Source organism: Monodelphis domestica, chromosome 3 (genome assembly GCF_027887165.1).
Source record: "Monodelphis domestica isolate mMonDom1 chromosome 3, mMonDom1.pri, whole genome shotgun sequence".
NCBI lineage: Eukaryota > Metazoa > Chordata > Mammalia > Didelphimorphia > Didelphidae > Monodelphis > Monodelphis domestica.
In genome coordinates this window covers 204,675,864-204,698,865 of record NC_077229.1, presented here as the reverse complement: position 1 = coordinate 204,698,865, position 23,002 = coordinate 204,675,864, and the positions used below count along the sequence as shown (strand labels likewise).

General features: G+C 34.5%; 1 protein-coding gene across 10 annotated transcripts in view; it reads left to right on the top strand.

Annotated features, from left to right (window-relative positions):
• MAK (male germ cell associated kinase) overlaps positions 1–23,002 on the top strand; it is a 68,143-nt gene that overhangs the window by 21,077 nt on the left and 24,064 nt on the right. For all 10 annotated transcript variants that reach the window (XR_008917614.1, XM_056823417.1, XM_056823414.1 and 7 more), the window contains 6 exons: positions 8,043–8,122; positions 10,987–11,119; positions 13,245–13,416; positions 15,366–15,533; positions 18,361–18,666; positions 21,171–21,343. Coding sequence is in view for 9 of the 10 variants with exons in the window: in XM_056823417.1 (XP_056679395.1) it covers positions 8,043–8,122; positions 10,987–11,119; positions 13,245–13,416; positions 15,366–15,533; positions 18,361–18,666; positions 21,171–21,343 (1,032 nt within the window). In the remaining variant the exon portion in view is untranslated. The remainder of the gene's footprint in view (positions 1–8,042; positions 8,123–10,986; positions 11,120–13,244; positions 13,417–15,365; positions 15,534–18,360; positions 18,667–21,170; positions 21,344–23,002) is intronic.

The window sequence follows — 23,002 nt, the reverse complement described above, 5'->3', positions numbered from 1 at the left end:
CAAAGGACTCATGATGGCACATGCTGTCCACTTCTAGATAGAGAACTGATGGACAGTACAAATTGAATTGTATTTTTTTCTCTTTTCCTTTTCTTACTCTTTTTTAATGGAACATGATTGACACAGAAATTGTTATGCCTGACTATTTATAATAGGTTTTATTTTTCTTGCTTTCTCACTGGTAACAGAAAGGGGGAGGAGTGAGGGAGAGAATTTGGAACTAAGAAAAAATTTAAGTCTCTATCCTTTAAAAAAACGTTATCTTTACACTTCCCTCACACCCTTTTTGGGGGAAGAGATGGAGTGAGGGAGCAGTCCACAGGTATTGCATATAACACCAAAGTTTTTCAGTGCAATAATCAGTTTTGCTGATTTTTTTCTCTTTTAACTTTTTGGGAGATGAAGTAAATATTCTTAGTAGACATCTATGTTTGGGTTCTTATTTACAAGGATTCCTTCAGTTTCAGTGTCAACCATTCACTTTATATACTGCCTGTCAGTTTTCAAGGTGGCATGAATATCTGCTTGAAGAGCCTCAAGTTCTTCTCTAAATCAATATTTATCACTGGGACCATAGTATATTTGGGAGAATTTAGAAGAAAAAAAAAACAGATAGAATCCGTATTCGGCAAAAAAAAACAGTATAATGGAGGACTGAGTGGAGTTATGATGACTGAATTTCATAATGAAATTTTACTATGTAGTGTCTCTCATCCTGGTAGTATGAAGTGTCATATCAGATATTGTGTTATATAGTGTGGTAAATCCATATGTCTGTTAGATTGGGAATGGTCATTAACAGATGAGTTGATTTTGATTTGGAGTACTATAATTTGGAGTCACTTAGAGCCCTTGGTTTCACAGGAATTGGGAGAAATTTCATGAAGCCAGAATCATACCATCCAAATGGTACCTGATTGAGAATTCCTTCCTCAGCTTTTCCACATGTGGTCATTCAGCTCTAGACATCAGGAGAGAGCTGCAGTATGGTCCTTATTAGTTTTCTGACCTTAAGCAATGTAACTTCCCTGAATCTTTTTTTTTATTTTATTTAGTCAATTTCAAACATTATTCCTTGGTTACAAGAATCATATTCTATTCCTCCCTCCCCTTTTCCTGCCCTTCCCATAGCCAATGCGCAATTCCACTGGGTATTACATGTGTCCTTGATCAGAACCTGGTTTCATGCTGTTGATGTTTGCATTAGGATGTTCATTTAGAGTCTACATCCCCAATCATATCCCCTCGACCCATGTAGTCAAACAATTGTTTTTATTCTGTGTTTCTACTCCCACAGTTTTTCCTCTGAATGTGGATAGTGTTCTTTTTCGTAGATTCCTCCAAGTTGTTCAGGATCACTGCATTGCCACTAATGGAGATTGTACCACAGTATATCAGTCTCTGTGTACATTGTTCTCCTGGTTCTGCTCCTTTCACTCTGCATCAATTCCTGGAAGTTGTTCCAGTTCCCATGGAATTCCTCCACTTTATTATTCCTTTGAGCACAATAGTATTCCATCACCAACATATACCACAATTTGTTCAGCCATTCCCCAATCGAAGGGCATCCCCTCATTTTCCAATTTTTGGCCACCACAAAGAGCGCTGCTATGAATATTCTTGTACAAGTCTTTTTCCTTATTATCTCTTTGGGGTACAGACCCAGCAGTGCTATGGCTGGATCAAAGGATAGACAGTCTTTTAAAGCCCTTTGGGTGTAGTTCCAAATTGCCCTCCAGAATGGTTGGATCAATTCACGACTCCACCAGCAATACATTAATTAATGTCCCAACTTTGCCACATCCCCTCCAGCATTCATTACTTTCCATAGCTGTCATGTTGGCCAATCTGCTAGATGTGAGGTGATACTTCAGAGTTGTTTTGATTTGCATCTCTCTGATTATAAGAGATTTAGAACACTGTTTCATGTGCTTATTAATAGTTTTGATTTCTTTAACTGAAAATTGCCTAGTCATATTCCTTGCCCATTTACCAATTGGAGAATGGCTTGATTTTTTTGTACAATTGATTTAGCTTTTTGTAAATTTGAGTAATTAGATCTTTGTCAGAGGTTTTTGTTATGAAGATTGTTTCCCAATTTGTTACTTCCTTTCTAATTTTGGTTTCATTGGTTTTGTTTGTACAAAAACTTTTTAATTTGATGTAATCAAAATTATTGATTTTACATTTTGTGACTTTTTCTAAGTCCTGCTTGGTTTTAATATCTTTCCCAATGGGTCCTACATGTATACTATTCTGTGTTCACATAATTTACTTATAGTTTCCTTCTTTATTTCAAGTCATTCATCCATTCTGAGTTTATCTTGGTGTAGGGTGTGAGGTGTTGATTCAAACCTAATCTCTCCCATACTGTCTTCCAGCTTTCCCAGCAGTTTTTATGAAATAGTGGATTTTTGTCCCAAAAGCTGGGGTCTTTGGGCTTGGCATAGACTGTCTTGCTGAGGTCACTTAGCCCAAGTCTATTCCACTGATCCTCCTTTCTGTCTCTTAGCCAGTACCAAATTGTTTTGATGACCCTGCTTTATAGTATCATTTGAGATCTGGAACTGCAAGGCTACCTTCCTTCACATTTTTTTTTCATGATTTCCCTGGATATCCTCGATCTTTTGTTCTTCCAAAATGAACTTTGTTATGGTTTTTTCTAATTCAGTAAAAAAGTTTTTTGGTAATTAGATTGGTATGGCACTAAATAAGTAAATAAGTTTGGGTAGGATTGTCATTTTTATTATGTTAGCTTGTCCTACATGACCAGTTAATATTTTTCTAGTTGTTTAGATCTAGTTTTATTTGTATGAAAAATGTTTTGTAGTTGTGTTCATATAGTTCCTGTGTTTGTCTCAGAAGATAGATTCCTAAGTATTTTGTATTGTCTAGGGTGGTTTTAAATGGAATTTCTCTTTCTAATTCTTGCTGCTGAGATGTGTTGGAGATATATAGAAATGTGGGTTTATTTTGTATCCTGCAACTTTGCTAAAGTTGTTGATTATTTCCACTAGCTTTTTAGTTGATTCTCCAGGATTCTTTAAGAAGACTGCAAAGAGTGATAGCTTGGTCTCTTCACTGCCAATTTTAATATCTTCAATTTCTTTTTCTTTTCTAATTGCTACTGCTAGTGTTTCTAGTACAGTGTTAAATAATGGGCATCCTTGTTTCACTACTGATCTTATTGAGAATGCATCTAGTTTATCCCCATTGCAGATGATGTTGATAGTGCTTTCTCTCTCAAATAAATATGTCTTCTTTATTCATCTGTTTACCTGCTTTATCCCTCTAGCAAAATTTAAGGTCTTTCAGAGGATGATGGATTGTTTTGTAATTTGTCTTTTTTCTTCAAAATGTGGCATAATATGCACATAGTAGGCACTTAATAAATGCTTATTAGGTTATTTTGGACTGGACTAAATGGATTGACCCTGCAGCTACATACATACATACATATATATATATATATATATATATATATATATATATATATATAGGCAATTTGCATTTTTATCTACTCAATTTTTCCTGGAGAAATTGCTGATCTAAAGTTTTTAAGTGTCTCTGAATCTCATTGAAGAGGCACTACTGTGTTGTGCCCTGATACAATGAAACACACAAAAAATGGCATCCACCAACCACTTTTCTATTTGATCTTTGTGCCAGTATAACAAAAGAAATAACTCTTAGTTCTGAAGGCAAAAGGAGGGAATGGAATGAAAATTATAAGGATAGATCTTTGCCTTAACGAAGAGTAGGAGTTCCTGAATCATAATATCTAGAACTAAAAGAGACATTAGAGATCAGTTAGTGCATCTTTTTAAGGGTAAGAACTGAGATATAGAGGGTTACATGACTTGTCTAAGGTCACATAATTAATAAATAGCATGGCCAAGATTTGAACCTTTTGATTCCAGTTCCTGTGCTCTTTCCATTATACCTCTTTACCTCTTACTATACAATGCTACTTTCTCTTCTATGACCAGAGGGAAGGAGTAAAGAGTAGACAGTGGTGGAAAAGTATTTTGTATGCCAGAGAGGAGCCAAGAGAGTTCGTTTAGATTATGTTGAACTTAAGTGAAGCAAATATATAGCTTATCAGCTGCTTGTATTAGCAGGGGATATGTTGAGAATAAGGGAGAAAACAAGTTTGGAACATTACTATTAGAATGATTTAGGGAACCAGTAGTGGGGATAAATTAGAATTGTTTTTTTTTAAAGACCATTTAAGGTTATTTAACATTCATTTGTAGTAGATCAAATCAGATCAATTTTGTGATTTGAGTGTCTAGAGATGAGGATCCACAAGTTGAGTACTCAGAAATCACAGGAACAAGAAACTCCAAAACAGTAGTCCCTGAAAAGTGGCAGACCATATGGTCCAAGCTGGTCATGGAGACTAGTGAAACCAAAGTGGGGAAAATAAACTGGAAGAATGAACAGTCCCAATGACCTGATAAAGAGTCAAGAATAGGCTTAGTGTGTGTAAGAGAGTTGGAGAGGTGGAAAAATGGGAAGCTGTGGTCTGATATATCAAAGCTTTGATATTGGAAGTGGTACAATTCTGTAAGAGAGTGTTTTCTAAATTAACTTTCTTAGTGTGCAACATGTATAGGATAAAGGAGATTATTGCAGTTGAATAGGTTATAAATTTATGTAGTCTAGTTACTAGAGAGGTTTATTAGTATGAATATTGAAATCTTGGAACATGAGCCAGGAAATCAAAGTCATTAAGAAAGTTGAAAGAAGGACAATGAGGAAGAAGGGCAGCGATGCTTAAAGGAAGATAAGTTCTGTGAACATTCCAAGAAAAAAAAAGTCATTGAAAGATAGCAGTGTGGTAGCAGTGGGGAATAAGGAAGATAAATAACACATTGGATAGAATGTTAGGAATTCAAGTCCTGATTCAGATATATCTTAGATGCATGACTCTGATGAAGTCTCTTAATTAACAGCTCTACTTCACCTTCATGTGTAAAATGAGGTAGTTGGACTAGATGGTCTCTGAAGTTCAAAGAAGGCAAATTGAGAAAGCATCCTTGTCTGCATCTTTATGGAGACTCTTCAGCCTCTGAAATCTCAGACTAATCATATCCTCAAATAACCAACAGAACTGAATGTAGGCCAGGGCAAACAGGCCTTTACCCAGGCACCAAAATTTAGGGTGGTGCTTCTTCCATTCCTCCAAGGATATTGTTGTCTTGTTTCCTAAACCACTTGTCTAATGTAGAATGGACTTCCTAACTTCTTCGCTGAATATTTATGAGACAATTTTCTACATTTCTCTTTTCAAGCACTCTGTGTGTGTGTGTGTGTGTGTGTGTGTGTGTGTGTGTGTGTGTGTGTGTCTGTGTGAGTGAAGGGGGGTATAATGCCATTCACATACAAATCTCATCTCATAGTAAACCTTCACCAACTTGCAATATGGTGGACATCAGCATTAAAGGGAGTCAGCATTTTGCCTTGGGGAACTCTGCTTTAGGAGTCAGAAGTCCTGGCTTGACTCTGCTACTTCCCCCCTCACTTCTTTGAACTGTAGCTTTCTTATCTATAAAATGAGGCAATTAGATTAGGTTCTCTTTAAGGATTCTTCCAGCTCTCTGAATCTGTGATCCTGTGAACTGCCACAAGATTCTGACTATAATTTATAGCACTAATCATCTTTAAGAGTTGAGAGGGAGGAGAATGGTAATATAGGAGTCCAAAATAACCATTCTAATAATATAGACTTTGATGTAACCATATAGTAAGATTGGAAAGAGCCAGAAGCAATTTCCTCCAGAGCCAAACATCCAAAGCCACTGAAAGGGAAGATTTCCAAATAGCTTAAAAAGTTTCAGTATCAACATGTGTACAAGATACCACAGCAAGATAGGGATTACCATAATTGTCCAATGAAAAATTTGTTTAAAGTGTGGAGTATAGGAAAGGCCAACTAAAGAGACTGAGAATTTGAGTCACAAACTGAGAGATTCCTCCTTTCAACTGCTGCTGACTAGCTGTTTCCTGTTGTACCATCAACCCTGAGTCTACAATTACTCTTGCTTGACCCAGGCCCCTTTCACACCACCCCCTCAGGCCATTTGACCCATCATTTATATGCTCTTGCTCCATCCTCATGTCAAGGTACCTTCTTGTTTTTGCTTCCTATGTACCTATATACTGCTTTGTGTATGTTTATGTTGGTGGAAGCAGCCTAGGGTTGTAGATGGTTGTCATTTGTGCTAGGGAAGGGCATGCTGGAATACTGGCTGAACTGTTTGGGGGCAGCAGTTCTTCCCTCCCTCTAGGTCTTTGTTGGCAAACCTATGAAAGGCGTGTAGGAGGGAGCTGCTCCTCTCCCCTTCTCAACAAGCCTGAGGATATTTCTCACATGACCCTTTTTCCCAGCAGCCCATTGGGAGCACTTCCTCCTTCCCCTGTCTGGAGTAGGGTGGGGGGTTTACATGTGGCATGAGGGGTGCTGTTTGGGCACTTGGCTTCTAACAGGTTCACCATCACTTCTAGGTGATATAAGCAATGAAGGTAAAAGTCTCATGAACCTTAAAGGTGAGATCTTGAGGTCTTCCTCACCCTATATGAATTCCTTTTCTGCTTTTTCCAACCCTATCTTATTCTTTTCTTGGTCTTCCACCAGTTTTCTCCCACTTCCTCCTTATCTCAGGTATCAGAATTCCTAGTTATATCTCTTATTAACAAAGTAGAGTAAAAAACAAATATAAAAGTAGAAATTTTTAAAAATTGTTTTATACAGAATGTAACAAAATGTCTTTCAAGAAAAACTTTAAAGTAATTTCCTCTCCTTCTAAAGAATTTGCAGAAATTTAAAATTATATCTCAGAATTTATATGCTAAAAAGGCAAATTAAGAATGAATATGTGGATTTACAAATAAATGAAATATATGATGAATAGCGATTATATGAAAGTAAGAAAGAATAAAATCATCAAATTAGTTTTTACCAAAGGGATTTTGAAAGTCTATAGAAAAATTATTATGGGAAGTTTGATGCTTAGACTTTTTTTTTCCTAAGGAGGATATAGGGCTCACTTTCTCAACCTCAATTTAAGACAAATAACACATTCTTTCCAAATAATATGCTATGTTGAATGAGTAATCTTATACCTGTAGCTAAAACCTAGTCTTGTTTTTAGAAAGGAAATTAAATGACCTGGCTTGGTTCTAGAGAATTGAGCCAAAGGAAAATGAGGAAAATAAACTAATTATTATAAAAATTTTAAAAACAGTATCACAAATGTATCCATATAAAAACCTCTCAGACAAATTGAGTTTTACATAAAGCCAGTCCAGTTAACTTTATAGGTTCAACTTTAATGTTCTTGGTATAAAAGATGTAATTTTAAAAAGTTAATTCATTGAACAGGGGTCACATTGGCAGCTAATCATTTTCTTTGTTTCTCAGTTTGCTCAGTAGTAGTGAATGCATTTTTTTTTTTACTTTAAATTTAGGTCCTTCTTAAAATAGCACCTTAGATTTCATTTACATTCAAAATGAAATAGAGAAGCATTTATTCAGGTTATACAGACTTAAAACTCTTACACTTTGATTACCCAGGAATGAGTGAGTTCTCCAGTTTATTTCACTCTTTTGGTCATAAACTTTGAATTGTTTTATTTTGTTTTGACTTTTAAAAATTACAAATAATTTCATTGGATTCAGTAAATGGTACCATTGTTGAAGGTCATCATACAATTTGTTCGATATTAGGTTTGGATTTTGCCAAAGTCTAAAGTAAAAAAAAAATTTTAATATAGTTTTGTGACTTTTCACAAATTAAGGCAACATGGAATGTTTTAGTTTTGTTTTTGAGAAAACAAGGGTATTTTTTCAAAGACATGGAAATAGTAGTCCTGAAGGCAATCATAATTATATAATTGCATCATTAGCAGGAATCAAGAAATTTTTGTGGTGAAAACAGTTATTTTGTATAAAATTAGGGGAAATGTCAAAAGATTTTAAAGCATTTTTTAAAGTCTAAAAGTAATTTATTAACTGTTTTTTATTTGTCTATTCACAGAAACAAGTTGTTCCCTGAGTCAGTCATCAGAAACATTATGTATCAGATATTACAAGGGCTAGCTTTTATCCATAAGCACGGTATGTGTCTTTTCAGTATCATTATCATTGTTTCCTAAGGTAAGATATATACAGGAATCCTGAGTGAGGCATTTTCAGTGGCAGAAACTGGCACATGCTGATGCCTATGATGATGCCAGAAGATCATAAGTGTGGGAATTGAGTGAACCACACTGACTCCATCTGGTGCCTTAATTCTGGATCTTGCTGAGTTCCTTTAATGTTCAATTATGGGTCTAGTCTAATTTCTGACTTGTGAGAAAACTTTATTCAATTATGACAATTGTGAGAAAACTTTATTACTACCTACATGATTGGGTATGAACCACTTCTACCTGCTGCTTAGACATCCTTAATTCAGGACCTAGTTTATGCTCACCAGAAATCCAGTCAGATATGAAGATTGATGAAAGGAGTTTTCTCAGAATTATACATGCCAAGCAACCTATGTGTCATATTTGAAAATGGATCCCATACTGGTCAATTAATTATTGTTTCCATGTTCCTTTGTTTGAATTTAGACATGAGGAGTAGGACATCTCTTTTTCTGAATAGTTGCACCTGTCCAATCTCCCCCTCCTAACTTGGAGAGTCTCTAATCTTTCCTTCATTTAGAAATCAGATTAACTAATTTTATATCCTGATTGTTTCCTTTCAATTAATTGGCTTTATTTGGTTAATTGTTTTTAATACATAAAAATCCATCTAACTTTGTATTCAGGGTCTTGAACTGACTGGGTTGTCCATTGACCCATTTATTATGCCTGATTTCCTAATGCATTGTATAGATCAGATTGTTTCCTTAGTTATTATTACTTTTCCACCATATAAGCTACATGCCTAAAATATTGAATTACATTTAAGAAAATTTTTCCTCTTGTATAAGTTTTGTAAGTCCAACTATACAGAGCTCAGTTTTTTTTTTAGCTTTTGTCTTTTTATCCTCATGGCCTCATTTTGTTATTGAATATATAATAATTAACATTTTGAAACAGTGTATTTTACCTTTTTTATGTCTTTGACCTTTGGACAGTCTGATGAAGCCTATGAATTTCAGAATAGTTTTTAAACGTAGAATCAGATCACAAAAAGAACCAGCTATGTTGAAATAGTATATGGAACATAGTAGGCACTTAATAAGTGTTTGTTGACTTGAGATAACTTGACAGTTATCAAAATATTTTTTTAAAGTGTATTCACAGGTCCCAAGTTAAGTACTCTTGCTTTTAAAACATTCACAGGTTCAAAATGATGCCCCAAACCAAACCACTAAACATTTATTAAGCACCTACTATGTGCTGTGTACTGGAAATACACTTAATAAAAAGAAAAATAGATACTGTCCTCAAGAAACTTACTAGAATGATTATATATGTATAACATAGTGGAATTACTTATCAACTCCAGGAGGGAGAAGGGAGAAAACATGAATTATGTAATCATGAAAAAAAAATTTTTAATTATAAAAATAAAAAAAAGAAACTTATTAACAAGGAAGACAATGCACAAAAGGAGGCAAGCAGGAAAGCAAAGGAGAAGGGGGGTCAGAGTAAAGGGCATCAGGGGTTCCAGAATAGGGGCATCTAGGCAGAGCAGTAGATGCAAAGTTAAGTGAGCAGAGACCAGTTTTTCCCCTCCATAAGAGAAGTCATTGAGAGGAGTTTGATACTCTGCTCTCCAGATCTTCAAAATGAGGGGAGGAGGCTGAGGGGAAGTAGTGTCAAAGTTAACAGTTTGGTGATGAAAAAGATATCCCTTAAATTTTTTAGACAGCAATTTTTAGTCTCTAAGCTGCTTTCTGCACAGTTGTTGTTTTTACTCTTATGTTCGAAGAGGGTCACTAATGACATTTTACTTTATTTTTACATATATTTTGGCATATATTTACTAATTTTACATGTATTTTGAAACTCTTCCTCCTCCCCATTCCACAAAAATCCCTAGGCCATAAGTCTAATATAAACATTGAAAATGTATTGTTTATATCGCAGCTTTTCAAGGAAAATTTCAGGTTGCTTTTTCATAAATGTTTTCTGAGGGGGCAGCTGGGTAGCTCAGTAGATTGAGAGCCAGGCCTGGAGTCAGGAGGTCCTAGGTTCAAATGTGGCCTCAGACACTTCCCAGCTGTGTGACCCCTGGGCAAGTCACTTAACCTCCATTGCCTAGTCTTTACCACTCTTCTGCCTTGGAACCAATACACAGTATTGATTCTAAAATGAAAGGTAAGGGCTTTTTAAAAAATGAATTAAAAAATAAATGTTTTCTGAAAATATAGCCAGGAAACCCTAATTATTATTATTATTATTATTATTATTCCCTCTGTAAGCCATCTTGAGAAGGTTCTATGGCCAAAAATGTTTAGAACTTAGTAACTAAACTGTGGTGGTGAGCCTGAATTTATTTAGATTCAAAAAGATAGAAATATGTGGAATGTTGTTTAATGAATTCATACTAAAAGCTATCCATTGTGGCAGCCTATAAAGCTCAGTTTCCATCAGCATAATCTTCACAATTTAAGGTCAACTCCATGCCATGTTGAAACATTAGAATAGTACTTTGGTGGAAAGTCCATCACAATACCACTAGAATACAATTGTTTGAGTGTGTCAAGTTCATCCAGATTCCACCATTAAATAAGCTCCTAGGAAAATCAAAATCAAACAGAAAGAAGATAGAATATTCTCTCTCTCTCTCTCTCTCTCTCTCTCTCTCTCTCTCTATATATATATATATATATATATATATATATATATATACCTATATATACATACACATAGAATTGTAATTTTCATTCTAAGTGAGGTTTCAGAAAAAGTTTATTAGAGAGAATCCAAAATTTAGATAAGTCACAATAATTCATTTGTTTTTTTCTCTCTGTTCCTAAGGATTTTTCCATAGAGATATGAAGCCAGAAAATTTACTTTGTATGGGTCCAGAACTTGTGAAAATTGCTGATTTTGGTCTTGCAAGAGAATTAAGATCACAACCACCATATACTGATTATGTATCTACCAGGTGGTAAGTAACTTATACCAGAAAAAAAGTAAATTAAATTGATATTGAAATTTCACTAAAAATACTGCCATAAAACTTTGTGGCAATTCACTATTCATCTGAGAGAATGTATAACCCAGAAATTCACTTTTGTTAAAATTTAGCAGTCTTAAATAAATGGAGGAAGTTAGAGAGAAAAGAACAAATTATGAGTATATTTCTAAATAGAACACATCATTCTAGTTATTAAGACTAATAGGGGGTAGAGGGAAAAAGCCCACCCAAGCCACCTAATCTGAGGATTTCTTTCAATACAATGGGAGTAAGACTAGAGAAAGTAAGTGAAAATAAAAGAAACTCAAACATGAGAAGCAGTGTCGCACAGTGGAAAGAGCACTGCATTTGGAAACATGACCTAGTGAAAAACCACCCCTTTGCAAACTATGAAACCTGTATGACTTTGAGTAAGGCTCTTTAACTTCTCTGTGCTTCAGTTTCCTCATATGTCACTAAGGTGATGAACTAGATAATTTCTAAGATCCCTTTCAGCTCTCAATTATCCTAAGTTAGAAATGGGAATAATGCAATTTTGCAATGAATTGTAAAAAGGAAGTTCCTCCTGTTGTATCTCTAAATTACTATAAAATACCTTTATTTCATTCAGAAAACACAAAATTTCTATTCAATGGAGTATATTCTGCATATCTAGAGATGACTTCTGTGTGTCATACCATCTATGCCTCCTATCATGTTATAGAAATATTTCCCTGAAACATTCACATTTAAATCATTTTGTTAATAATTTCATATTAAATATTGATAGTACAGGTTCTGTCTAAGAAATAATCTCTAATTTTTTTCTGAGTTATTTTCAAAGATCAGCCCTTCCACTGAATTCCTATTGTACTGATTATCTGAACCAGTGTGCTATCTACAATGTAGAAGGCTTCACATACCTTTTGACCCCCAGTATATTTTTCCACTACTAGAAAGCTAATGCTTTTCTCAGGTTTCTAGTCTCTTTGTCCTCCACACTGAAGAAAACCACAACTAGGAATTTCTTTGATCACCACCTCATTTCTTTTCTGCCTAATTACACAGACTCCCAGGGAAAAGAACTCTTCTTCATCTAGGCCCCAAAGCTGCTGTCTTTAAGTTTTACTTTAACTGCTTCCTCTTTTCTATGAGTTCTTAATGCTAGCTCCTTCAGAGTCTTACTTACTGCTTTGCCTTGCCTTTGTCACTGCTCTACTAAAGTAGATTTCATAAGCTGGATCTTTTCCACTGGACCTGAACTTAATGTTATATCTTCTATCTACACTTATCATATGGACAATCCCAAACTGATTTCCTCTCCAGTTCTGAACTTAAGCTCCTAGGTGGGCCTACTTCTAATTATTTTTATTATTAGTTGAACTATAATGACCAGCATGCCCCAACAGAAACAGGAAACTTTTTTCTTGTCTTGGAGGTGAGAGAAGGAGCTATTTCACAAATTATGTATGTTTTACAATAGTCATAAACAAAAATTAATAGGAATATTGTAATCTCAACTTAATTATTACCTCTCCCATACTTCCCAGTAACCAATTAGGGTATAGTCCCACAAACACTCAAATGCTATACTGCCTTATGGGATGTGTGTGTTCTGATACATCAACTAGATCATAATCTTTGTTAGTGTAAAAATTAAATCTCTAATAAAAATATTATATTTTAAGAGATTTATTAATGATCATTAGAAATCAAGGAATAAAGAAGATACAAAATAAAGACCACATGCCCGTGGCTGATCAACCAATTTAAACACCTACCTTACCACCACCAAGCTCAGGACAGGAAGTAAAGAGGTGGGACCTTCCACGTCCCCACCTAATATCCCCTATCTATAAGAAGTATATAATGACAGGAAGTCAGTGGGCTCCTGAGAAATGTAGTTTTTTTTTAGGGTAACAGATTTTCAATTACACATTAGGTCAGATTATATTTTATATCCCCAGAACATAACATAGTACCTTTCACATGTCATACTCAATAAATGCTTGTTTATTGGCCAAAGCTTTTGAATTGAATTGGAATCATTTTGTTAATAAATATTTTTAACTTTAAATGGAATGTGTATTCTGTTTTGTATTTTGTTTTTCCACAGGTATCGTGCCCCTGAAGTTTTATTAAGATCTTCAGTGTATAGTTCCCCCATTGATGTGTGGGCTGTTGGGAGCATAATGGCTGAACTATATACATTGAGACCACTTTTCCCAGGTACAAGTGAAGTAGATGAAATCTTCAAAATTTGCCAAGTGTTAGGGACTCCTAGAAAGGTAAGCACTTTTTACCTGTGGTTTTGAAAGTTGGATCAGATTTCTACCTTTCTTTTCATTGACTTGGTTTTTGGAGGGACCCAAGGAGAGATCAGCTTAATTTCAGAGAATTTCTCAATTAATCAAGTCTAAACAATAAAGTGAACAGATTCTGTTATCTACTATTGTTAATAAATATTACTAAATAAGTAATAGAAGGTATAGCTATAGAGTAATAAGATTAGTTCTACAAAGCACCCATGAAAAATAAAAATATTTCAGTATCTCACTTAAAGTCTATTCCTTATATTTTATTTGGCACAGTAAAACCTTGGTTATAATCTCCCACAGGACAACTTTCCTCTTAGAAAATGTAGCTGTAAATATAGCCCAATATTCTGGAAAAATTTACACTAAGATTTATCATAATTAAAAATATAAGAAGTGAAAGGGAAGGGTAAGAATCAATTGATTTGAGGATTAAGAACCTCAGTATTGGGAGAATGGTACTTCGGAGAGAAATAGAAACCATTAGAATGAGATGGTTTTAGTTAGGTCTGGAATATGTTGAATTTTAGGTGCCAGTGGAAATAGCCAATAGTTGGCAAATGTGTGTCTAAAGTTTCAAAGTTAGGACTGCAGATAAAGATGTGAGAATCTTTAGCATAGAAGTTGTTATAGAAATGAAAGAAATTGCCTGGTGAGAAAATATAAAGGTATCCCTGAAGTTCGAATAAACCTTAATAATAATAATAATACCCACATTAAGTGATGAGGAACAGAAATCAACAAAAGACTGGTCCAAATTACAGGATGAACTCTCTTGTTTTGATGAGGAAACTTGAGTTCCTGGAAGGTGGAGGTCCATGGACTTTGCTGAGTGCTGAGTCACACAAATCACACAGCTGTTTACTGGCTGGTCCAGCATTTCACCTGTCCAAAGTTGCCCTCAAAGAGAGGAGAGAACCAGGACAGGCTGGAGAATTAGAAGCCAGATGAGTATCTAGGACACAGGAGAAATAAGGGGTGGACAACAGTATAAAAAGCTACAGATAGGTCAGGGAGAATAAAGATAGGAAAAAGGATTTAACAAGTAGAAGCCATTGGTGACCTTTGAGAGAACAATTCTTTGTTAACCATTGTTGGTTAATGAGCAGTAAAATTACCTCTTCAGTAAAGGCTCAGGAAAATGTAATCTAGAAAGTATTCCTAGCAGGTACATTTTTTTTTTCATTCATTCATTCAGTTATCTACAACCATTTATCTACATGGTTGATTTTAATATGATTTTCAGATTTGTGCTAGCATTTCAAAAAATCATAGTTCTCAGAAAAATGTACAGTATGGTCTTATGAGTAATGAAATTGACCCCACAAACCTTGAATAAAAATCATTCTAATTTTGTTACAATCACATTTCATACATGAGGAAAGTGGTTATGTTTTGTTTGGCTTTTTATTACCTTATCTCAGCTTAACAGAAGTTAACCTAAAGAAGCTGTTTATCTCTATCTAGACACTCTCAAGTAGCAAATACCCTAGTTCAAGTTCTGCCACTTAACACATACTGGTTTTGTGTATAGTATTCAAAAACAAGTTCACTTAACCTCTGAGTACCTTAGGCAACACTCTAATATTTGAAATTTTAGAACAGTTGCTGTTCTTCATTAGTGTAGAGAATTTTCTTACTGGGATTTCTCAACAATAGCCCTTACTAAAAACAAAACAAAACTCTGCTTGCTCGTCAAGTCACAATTCCAAATTCCAAAATTCCAGAAACACTGAATCATATCTGACTTTTATTGTTATATCTATAGTGATAAAATGAGATCATGTGTGTATACATGTATATGTGTGTGTGTGTGTGTGTGTGTGTGTGTATATATATATATATGCTTTGGGATCTGTATTAGATTTCCAGATGAAAAATGAATAAAACTATGTAATTTTTTTCATTTTTTTTTTAAATAGAGTGACTGGCCAGAAGGATACCAGCTTGCATCCTCTATGAATTTCCGCTTTCCACAATGTGTTCCTATAAATTTGAAAACTCTAATTCCCAATGCAAGTAGTGAAGCTATACAACTTATGGGTGATATGCTGAATTGGGACCCAAAAAAACGGCCAACAGCAAGTCAGGTATAATGATTCTTTCCCTCACACTTGTGGTAAATTCTATCCTTAAACCATTTTCAATCCAGGTTTCTAGTATCCTTTTAGCATGGTTTTCCTTGAGCAAATTATAATCTTTGAATTATAAAGGATTCAGAATTCTGAAGGGACCTGGCCCTGAATGAAATCATTAATATAACTGTATATGTTCGTGTTTTTCTTTGCTGGAGAAATTTCTGTTGAAAAAAAGGACTATACTCAACTCAAAGAAATGGCAGAATACCAGACAAGCTTTGAAAGGAGTATTTTGGGTAAGAGGTGGGTGATAAAAGAATATAACACACATCACAGAACAAAGATGACCACCAGTTCCCTCTCTGCATAAAAATTGGTCTTGCCTTATAATTTGACAGTAGGATTTTTGTTGCTGATACCCAGAAACACTGTAGTATTGAGCGGATCCATTCCTTTTTTCATAACAGCATTATATTATTCCCTACAGTGCCATAATAGTTTCTCTAACCCCAACCACACAAGAATTTCTGTTCCTGACCCTCGCAGATAGATAGCATGTGACAGGGCAAGAGGGTCAGTATCATCTCTTCAGTTCCTAGTGTTTTGGGTATCTGGCTTGGTATTTGCAAATTTGGCATACCTAGTCACAACAGTCCATAATATCTTAAAATTGTATGAAATTTCCCTAAAGGACCTGCAAAAAAAGGGGAAGGAGATGATTCTGAGGATTCAGTAAAGAGAAATGCTCAGATTTCAAAGTTAAGCAGAAGAAGCAGGATTCCTGCATATGAGAAGAAAGCTACAAGAAATTCTTGCTACTTAGCATTTGATGTCTCCTATTATCTGGGAATCAAAATATCTTTTTGTCTCTTAAAGTCTTTTATTCCCTTAATTTACTGTCAGTTGATGCCTCATTATCCCTTGAGTATACTTTTCTCCCTCTACACTGTTTTAAGTCTTTCTTCTATGTTCTGCCCTTAGTAATTCTCTGTATTTTCTATTATTGTGGCCTCTCTTCACTTTCTATATTTCTTTTCTATTTTAGCCCCAACTTCTCCCTTCTCCCAATTCACCTGGAGTTCTGCTAACAGACAAGGATTGAGAAGACTTTAACTTTTTATATAGACAGATTTTCTTTCTGTTAAGATACATGAAAATCATTAGCCTATTATTTAGCGAGTCAGTGTCATGGCAAGTGAAAGATAAACTTAAAGCAAATGGATTAAAGCTAAAGTACAAAGTTGATCTGCCATTTCTTTATTATTTCTTCACTCTGATCATATAATGTTGACTACTATAGTTATTTCTTTTTATTTATTCCTCTACTTCATTGTAAAGGTACCATTGGATCAGGTATCTTGTTCTAATCAAATTCTATATGTACTCCCAAGATCTAACATAATACTTTTTACATTTTAATTTATATTATTTCCTTATTTTCTGAAAGGTTTTAGCGACTACTTTTTTAGTGTTTATAAACACATAGGGCGGCTATCTGTCTCAGATGGAAGCTCAGCAAAACTTAATGGTTTAAAAAAGTGTATAATGCATACAGTTTCCATTGCCTCAGATTGTACCTTTGAATTTTTTCTTGCATTTTAAATTTCTCTCTAGGTTTAACATTATATACTACACACTTTGTACAGAGAACCTCTCAACTAATCTATTTTCTCCCACTAGCCCTTATAAGATTTTTTCCTGATAAACTAGAAAAAATTAAGCTACCTGTATCCCTTAAGTGAAATAGCAAATAATCAAGACAAAGTGACACAAAGAGATATTGATCCCTACTCTTCTAGGGTTGGTTCTGAACTTCTAGTAACATGGCATCCTTAGATTTCAGTCTTAAAAAATTGTATATAAATATGTAAAGGACCCAGAACTGTCCCCTTGGTAGAGAAAGTAAAGTGATGCAGATCAGATCTATTTTCCCAAACCATTCCCCCAACTGACACAGAGAACTCAACTCAATTCTTTCCTTACTAGCCTTTGTTGTTCCCCATCTGTCTCACTCCCACCCCCTTCTCCCCTCACTGCCCACCTTCCAGAAAACTCTGTCTACCAAGAAAGCACTGTGCTTCTCTACTCATGCAGAGAATTTGTGTCCGAATGACCCTGCCATGATATCCCAAAAGCTCAATAACATAATTATGACAAACTCCAAATAAAACATGGAGTAAATCTTCAACCCAGATCCACAAATTTCAACAATCTACATCTTTGTTAGAGCAAAACAAAACAATATTATACCATATTTTAAAAGTCAAACATTTTTTTAAAAGTTTGCTGTGTCCCCTTATGAATCTGCCTTTGGTCTTCTTTCTAAATTAGCAAAAATACTAAGCATTAGTCTGCTTCTCTTTTGTCCCATCAAAAACTTCCTTATTTTAGTGGATCTCCATACTAAGTAGTGATGTGTGTTTGTCATTCATCTCCTTCCAGTTTTCAATTATTGGCATTTATGATGCTCAAGATAGTGAAAATTATAAATGACTGAAACTAAATGTTATGTAGAACATTCAGGTCACTAGTTTTCATAAACTACATAGATTTTCTGAAAGTTAATGCTTTCAACTGACTTATTATTTTACCACCAATAAAAATCAGTATGTGTCACTAACCATCACATCTAATTTAAAGTAATAACAAGAAAACCAACTAGTGTTAATAAGCTACATATTGATGTCTTTAAATATTTAGAGTTAATGATAAATGCTACATTTATAAATGATAGCATATGTTAAAGCATTTTGCAAAGCTTAAATTGATTTATAAATACTACCTATTATTATTTTAACTTCATATGTTTATCTAATTATCTTATATGGGTTTTTTTCAGGCTTTAAAATATCCCTATTTTCAAGTTGGTCAAGTATTAGGCCCTCCTCCACAGTACTCAGAACCAAAGCAATCTGTGAATAAACAACTTCAGCCAATAGAGCCAAAACAATCATTCGTTGAATTAGAACTAAAGCCTTCACCAGATGAGCAGACCCAGCCACATCCCCAACAAAAAATTAGTCATCAACCATTACAACCAATTCAGCTGCCACAGAACTTGCCTTCCCAGCAGCCTTCAAAACAACAGCTTCATCAAAAACATCAAGAACCATTATTTCCAAGTATCGTTAAAAACTCATCACCTGTAAGTAACTGGAATAACAAAATAGAATAATTTCACTACTGATGAGATTGTCAGGTCCTTGTTCTCAGACTTTCCTAAGAAACTTTAGAAATATACATCTCAACTCTATATTAAAGTACTTCTTGCCAATAGGACAATCTTGGCAAATTCATGTGTCTAAATATCCACAGAGGAAAAAATCCTTTCTTTTAGATGGTGCTGATTAATTGTGAAGTTTTTCCATATGTTTTGACAAATTTTACAACTTTGCAACTGTGTGACCCTGAGTAAGTCATTTAACTGTAATTGCCTAGCTATTGCTGCTTTTGTGTCTCAGAATTGATACTAAGACAGAAGGTAAAAGGTTTTGTTTTTGTTCTTGTTTTTTTTTTTAAACCCTTACCTTCTGTCTTGGAGTCAATACTGTGTATTGGCTCCAAGGCAGAAGAGTGGTAAGGGCTAGGCAATGGGGGTCAAGTGACTTGCCCAGGGTCACACAGCTGGGAAGTGTCTGAGGCTAGATTTGAACCTAGGACCTCCCATCTCTAGGGCTAGCTCTCAATTCACTGAGCTACCCAGCTGCCCCCTGTTCTTGTTTTTTTTTTAAAGCAAGCAAGAAATAAAGATCATTAAAGATCAACTAGACAATTTCAGTTTCATAATATAAGATTTTATGTGAACAAAAGAACTGCAGATAAGACAGTCTTAATGCTTGGAGGGAAATCTTTCATGCCATATATGTCTGATTAAAATCTCATTTAGGGAATATAAGGAATTTATATAAATACATATTACCTAAAATACTCTCCAATAAATATGAAAAAATATGAACATAGCATTTTCTTTTTTTAATTTAATTTTATTTCCCTCCATTTTTACATGTAAAAAGAGTTTTCAACATTTTTCAAAGAATGTTGTCTTGAATTCTCTCTCTTCCTTCCTTTTTCCCTCCCTCCCTGCCAGCCTCCCATCCACCTTAAAGTGGTAAGCAATCTGATAAAGATTTTACATTTGTAATCATGGAAAACTTTTTTCCCATATTAATCCTTTTGTGGAAGGAAACACAAATAGAAAAAAAAATAAGAAAGTGAAAAAAGTTTATTTTGGTTTGGATTTAGACTCAATTCTTTTTCTCTGGAAGTAGATGACATTTTTTATCATGAATCCTTTGGGATAGTTTTGGATCATTATATTGCTGAGAATATAGCTATTATTCCAAGTTGTTTATTGTAAAGTATTCCTTTTACAAATGTAGAGAATTTTCCTGGTTCTGCTTATTTCACTCTGCTTCAATTCAAGTAAGCCTTTTCAGGTTTTTCTGACCTCCTCCTGCTTGTCATTTCTTACAGCACAATAGTATTTCATTTCAATCATATACTATAACTTACTCAGCCATTCCCCAGTTTATGGGTATCACCACTTTCCAATTTTTTGGCCCTCTAAAAAGAGCTGCTTTAAATATTTTTGGATATATAGACACCCCCCCCCCCGGTCTTTTTTATCTCTTTGAGATGAAAACTTAGTAATGGTATTGCTGAGTCAAAGGATGTGTACAAACAAAGAATTTTCAAAAGAATTGCAAATTAATAACTATGGAAAGAAATGGTCCAAATCAGCAATAATAAGGGAAATGAAAATAAAACAACTCCACAGTTTGACTTGGGACCCAGCAGATTGGCAATATGATTTTTTAAAAGTAATTGTTAGAGAGGTAATAATGGAATGAATCTACTAATTTGCAATTGTCCAATCTGTAAGTTCGTTCAATCATTCTGGAAAACAGTTTGGAATTATGTGAAAAGAGCCACCAAAATGTACATAACCCATTGACTCTGTAATATGTTTTCTGAGCATGAATCTAGGGAGTCATTAGCAGAAAGAATGTGCCTATATGCAGTGAAACAGTTATTGAAATAGTGAAATAGTAGTTATTGGTCATTTGCTTTTTTGTTTTTGAAAAGTGTTTATATCTTTTGACCACTTATCTGTTAGGGAATGGTTCTTCCAATTCATGTTTTCCCACATAGTTACTCCTAATAGTCCTTCTCTATCCATGTACTGCTCATCTTTTGAAATACTGCAAAACCAATGTCTTCCATGCAGTCTTTTCTGTTTATTCCAAGTGATCTTTTTCCCTTATCTCCTGTAAGACTTATTGTCTAGACAATTATTGTTTTTATTTTTATTGTCTGTTATTATTAGTTATCCTTTTGTGGGCATATTTATTACCTCAACTCGATTGTAAGCTAATTGAGGGTAGGAATGCTCAATGCCCAACACTCTATCTTTCAAATAGGAGGTGCTTAATAAATAAACACTTATAAAATGCAGTTATGATATACTGGGAGGAACTTATATTCCCACTCTAACATTCAGGTTGAACTTCAGTTTTTTTACCTATAAAATGGAAATACAAAATTTAAATACTTCATAGGATCATTATGAGAAAAATGTTTTGTAAACCTAAGGAACTATATAAATATGAGATGATGTCTGTGATTATTACAACTTATTTTCTACCACAGAAGCACAATGTTGCAGTGGGTCATAAAAATGGTAGGAGGCGTTGGGGTCAGACTGTGTTCAAGACTGGAGATAGCTGGGAAGATATTGACGACTCTGATTTTGGAGCCTCACATTCCAAGAAGCCCAGTATATCTGCTCCAAAAGAAAAGAAGAAAAAGGATTTGGCATTTAGGTAAGGCTTCTGTTGCAACAAGTGAAGTTATTTTAGGTCATGGCATAAGAAAAGATTCTTGGATATTGTTTCCTGTCTCTTTTTTATTGCCTATATCCAGGCACTAAATCCTAATTGGGTCTTCAATCATTTCTGGTTAATTGAAAAAAATTGGTTTTGTTCCAGATCATTTCAATGTAATGAAATAGGGCCATTTAAAATATATATGTATATTGTTGATGACAAATGTTATCTGGTAGTTTTTGGCTTTTTGTTTTTAAAGATGTTATATAATGAATTTAAAGTATGTGTACTGTAGGATTTATAGCTTGTTTTTTCTAAACCTTTTAAAAGATATTCCAAATTAGTTCTGTGACCCAACCAAATACGTAGTATATGTTATGGCCCATTTGCAGAAAAATAACTCTTTAGAGTGGACATGACTATTAGCAAATGAGCAGATAAGTGAGCCTTATTCCAGTGTGATGTTAGCAGTTTCACTTTGTTGATGATAAACAGAAGTGTAGATTTTCTTTAAGAAACCTTTTGGAAAATTTTCCAACTTTTGCTTAAATTTAAAAAAAAAATTTGAATTTGCTATTTCTTTTTCTTAATTGGCAAGTTAGTAGAGGTCACTGGGTGGAGAGAAAGAGGGGTTAAATATTGGTAAGACTTATGAAAGGGTATATACTTTGGTAAATTCATTTTTAAATTTTTTTTTTCTTCTAGGTACCCAAGAGAAAGCAGTGAGAAAAGGGATGGTACAAGTTAGGGAAGCTTGTCCAACAGCTATTTGCCATCATGTAGTGCATGGGCTGCTGCCTTGGAAACCTAAGGTTGCCCAGTTTGAATCCTGGTTTGCTGTGGTTTTGGCTTTTAAAAACTATATACATATAATGTATATAAAAATTCACAGAGAACAGAGAATGCTGACTGTGACGTTTGCTTTTTTTAATTGTCTTTTTTAATTTATTATTATTTTTTTACTATTCTCAGTTTGGTATGAGAAAATTCAGTAAAGGTGGAAGTGTGCTAACCAGGGTTGGAGTTAAGGCAGTTTATAAGTGAATAATGTGTTTATCTTTCACTTACCTCCATACAAGTCCAAATGCTCCCTCCTCCCCAAAAGAAAGTTCAGGTACCTATTGTGCAGTTGGTTTTATGTTTGAATTGTATTTTCAACAAGCTGTAGGAATTTTTTTTAAACCTACACAATTGTCATTTTAATTGAACTTCATTAAAATTCCCTTGGGGGAGGGGTGAGGAATGGGGAAGAAGGTAAAGAAAAGGGAGAAAGAGAACAATCCTTCCCAAACCAGGATTTGAAATAACTTAGATTTTAAAGGTCGTAGTCCATGCACTACACTATGGTAAAGTGAGAATGGAGAAACTTCCCTAATTTATATCACAATCTACTATTCCTGCTCCCTATTCCCTTCCCCTCTCCCACCCCACCAAATCAAAAACAAGAACAAAAGGTTTAAAACAGTTTTCTTAATTGTTCGATATCTATTTACCTTTAAGCTTGAGATTGCAGATTTCTTGAAAGCAGGAACCATGCTTTATTCTTCTTTAGAATATTCCACAGCATTTTGTAGAGTTCTAGGTACATGGCTAGTATTCAGATAAATACATGTTGAATGGCATTTACTCATTACAAAATATTTCAGACTTAACCCA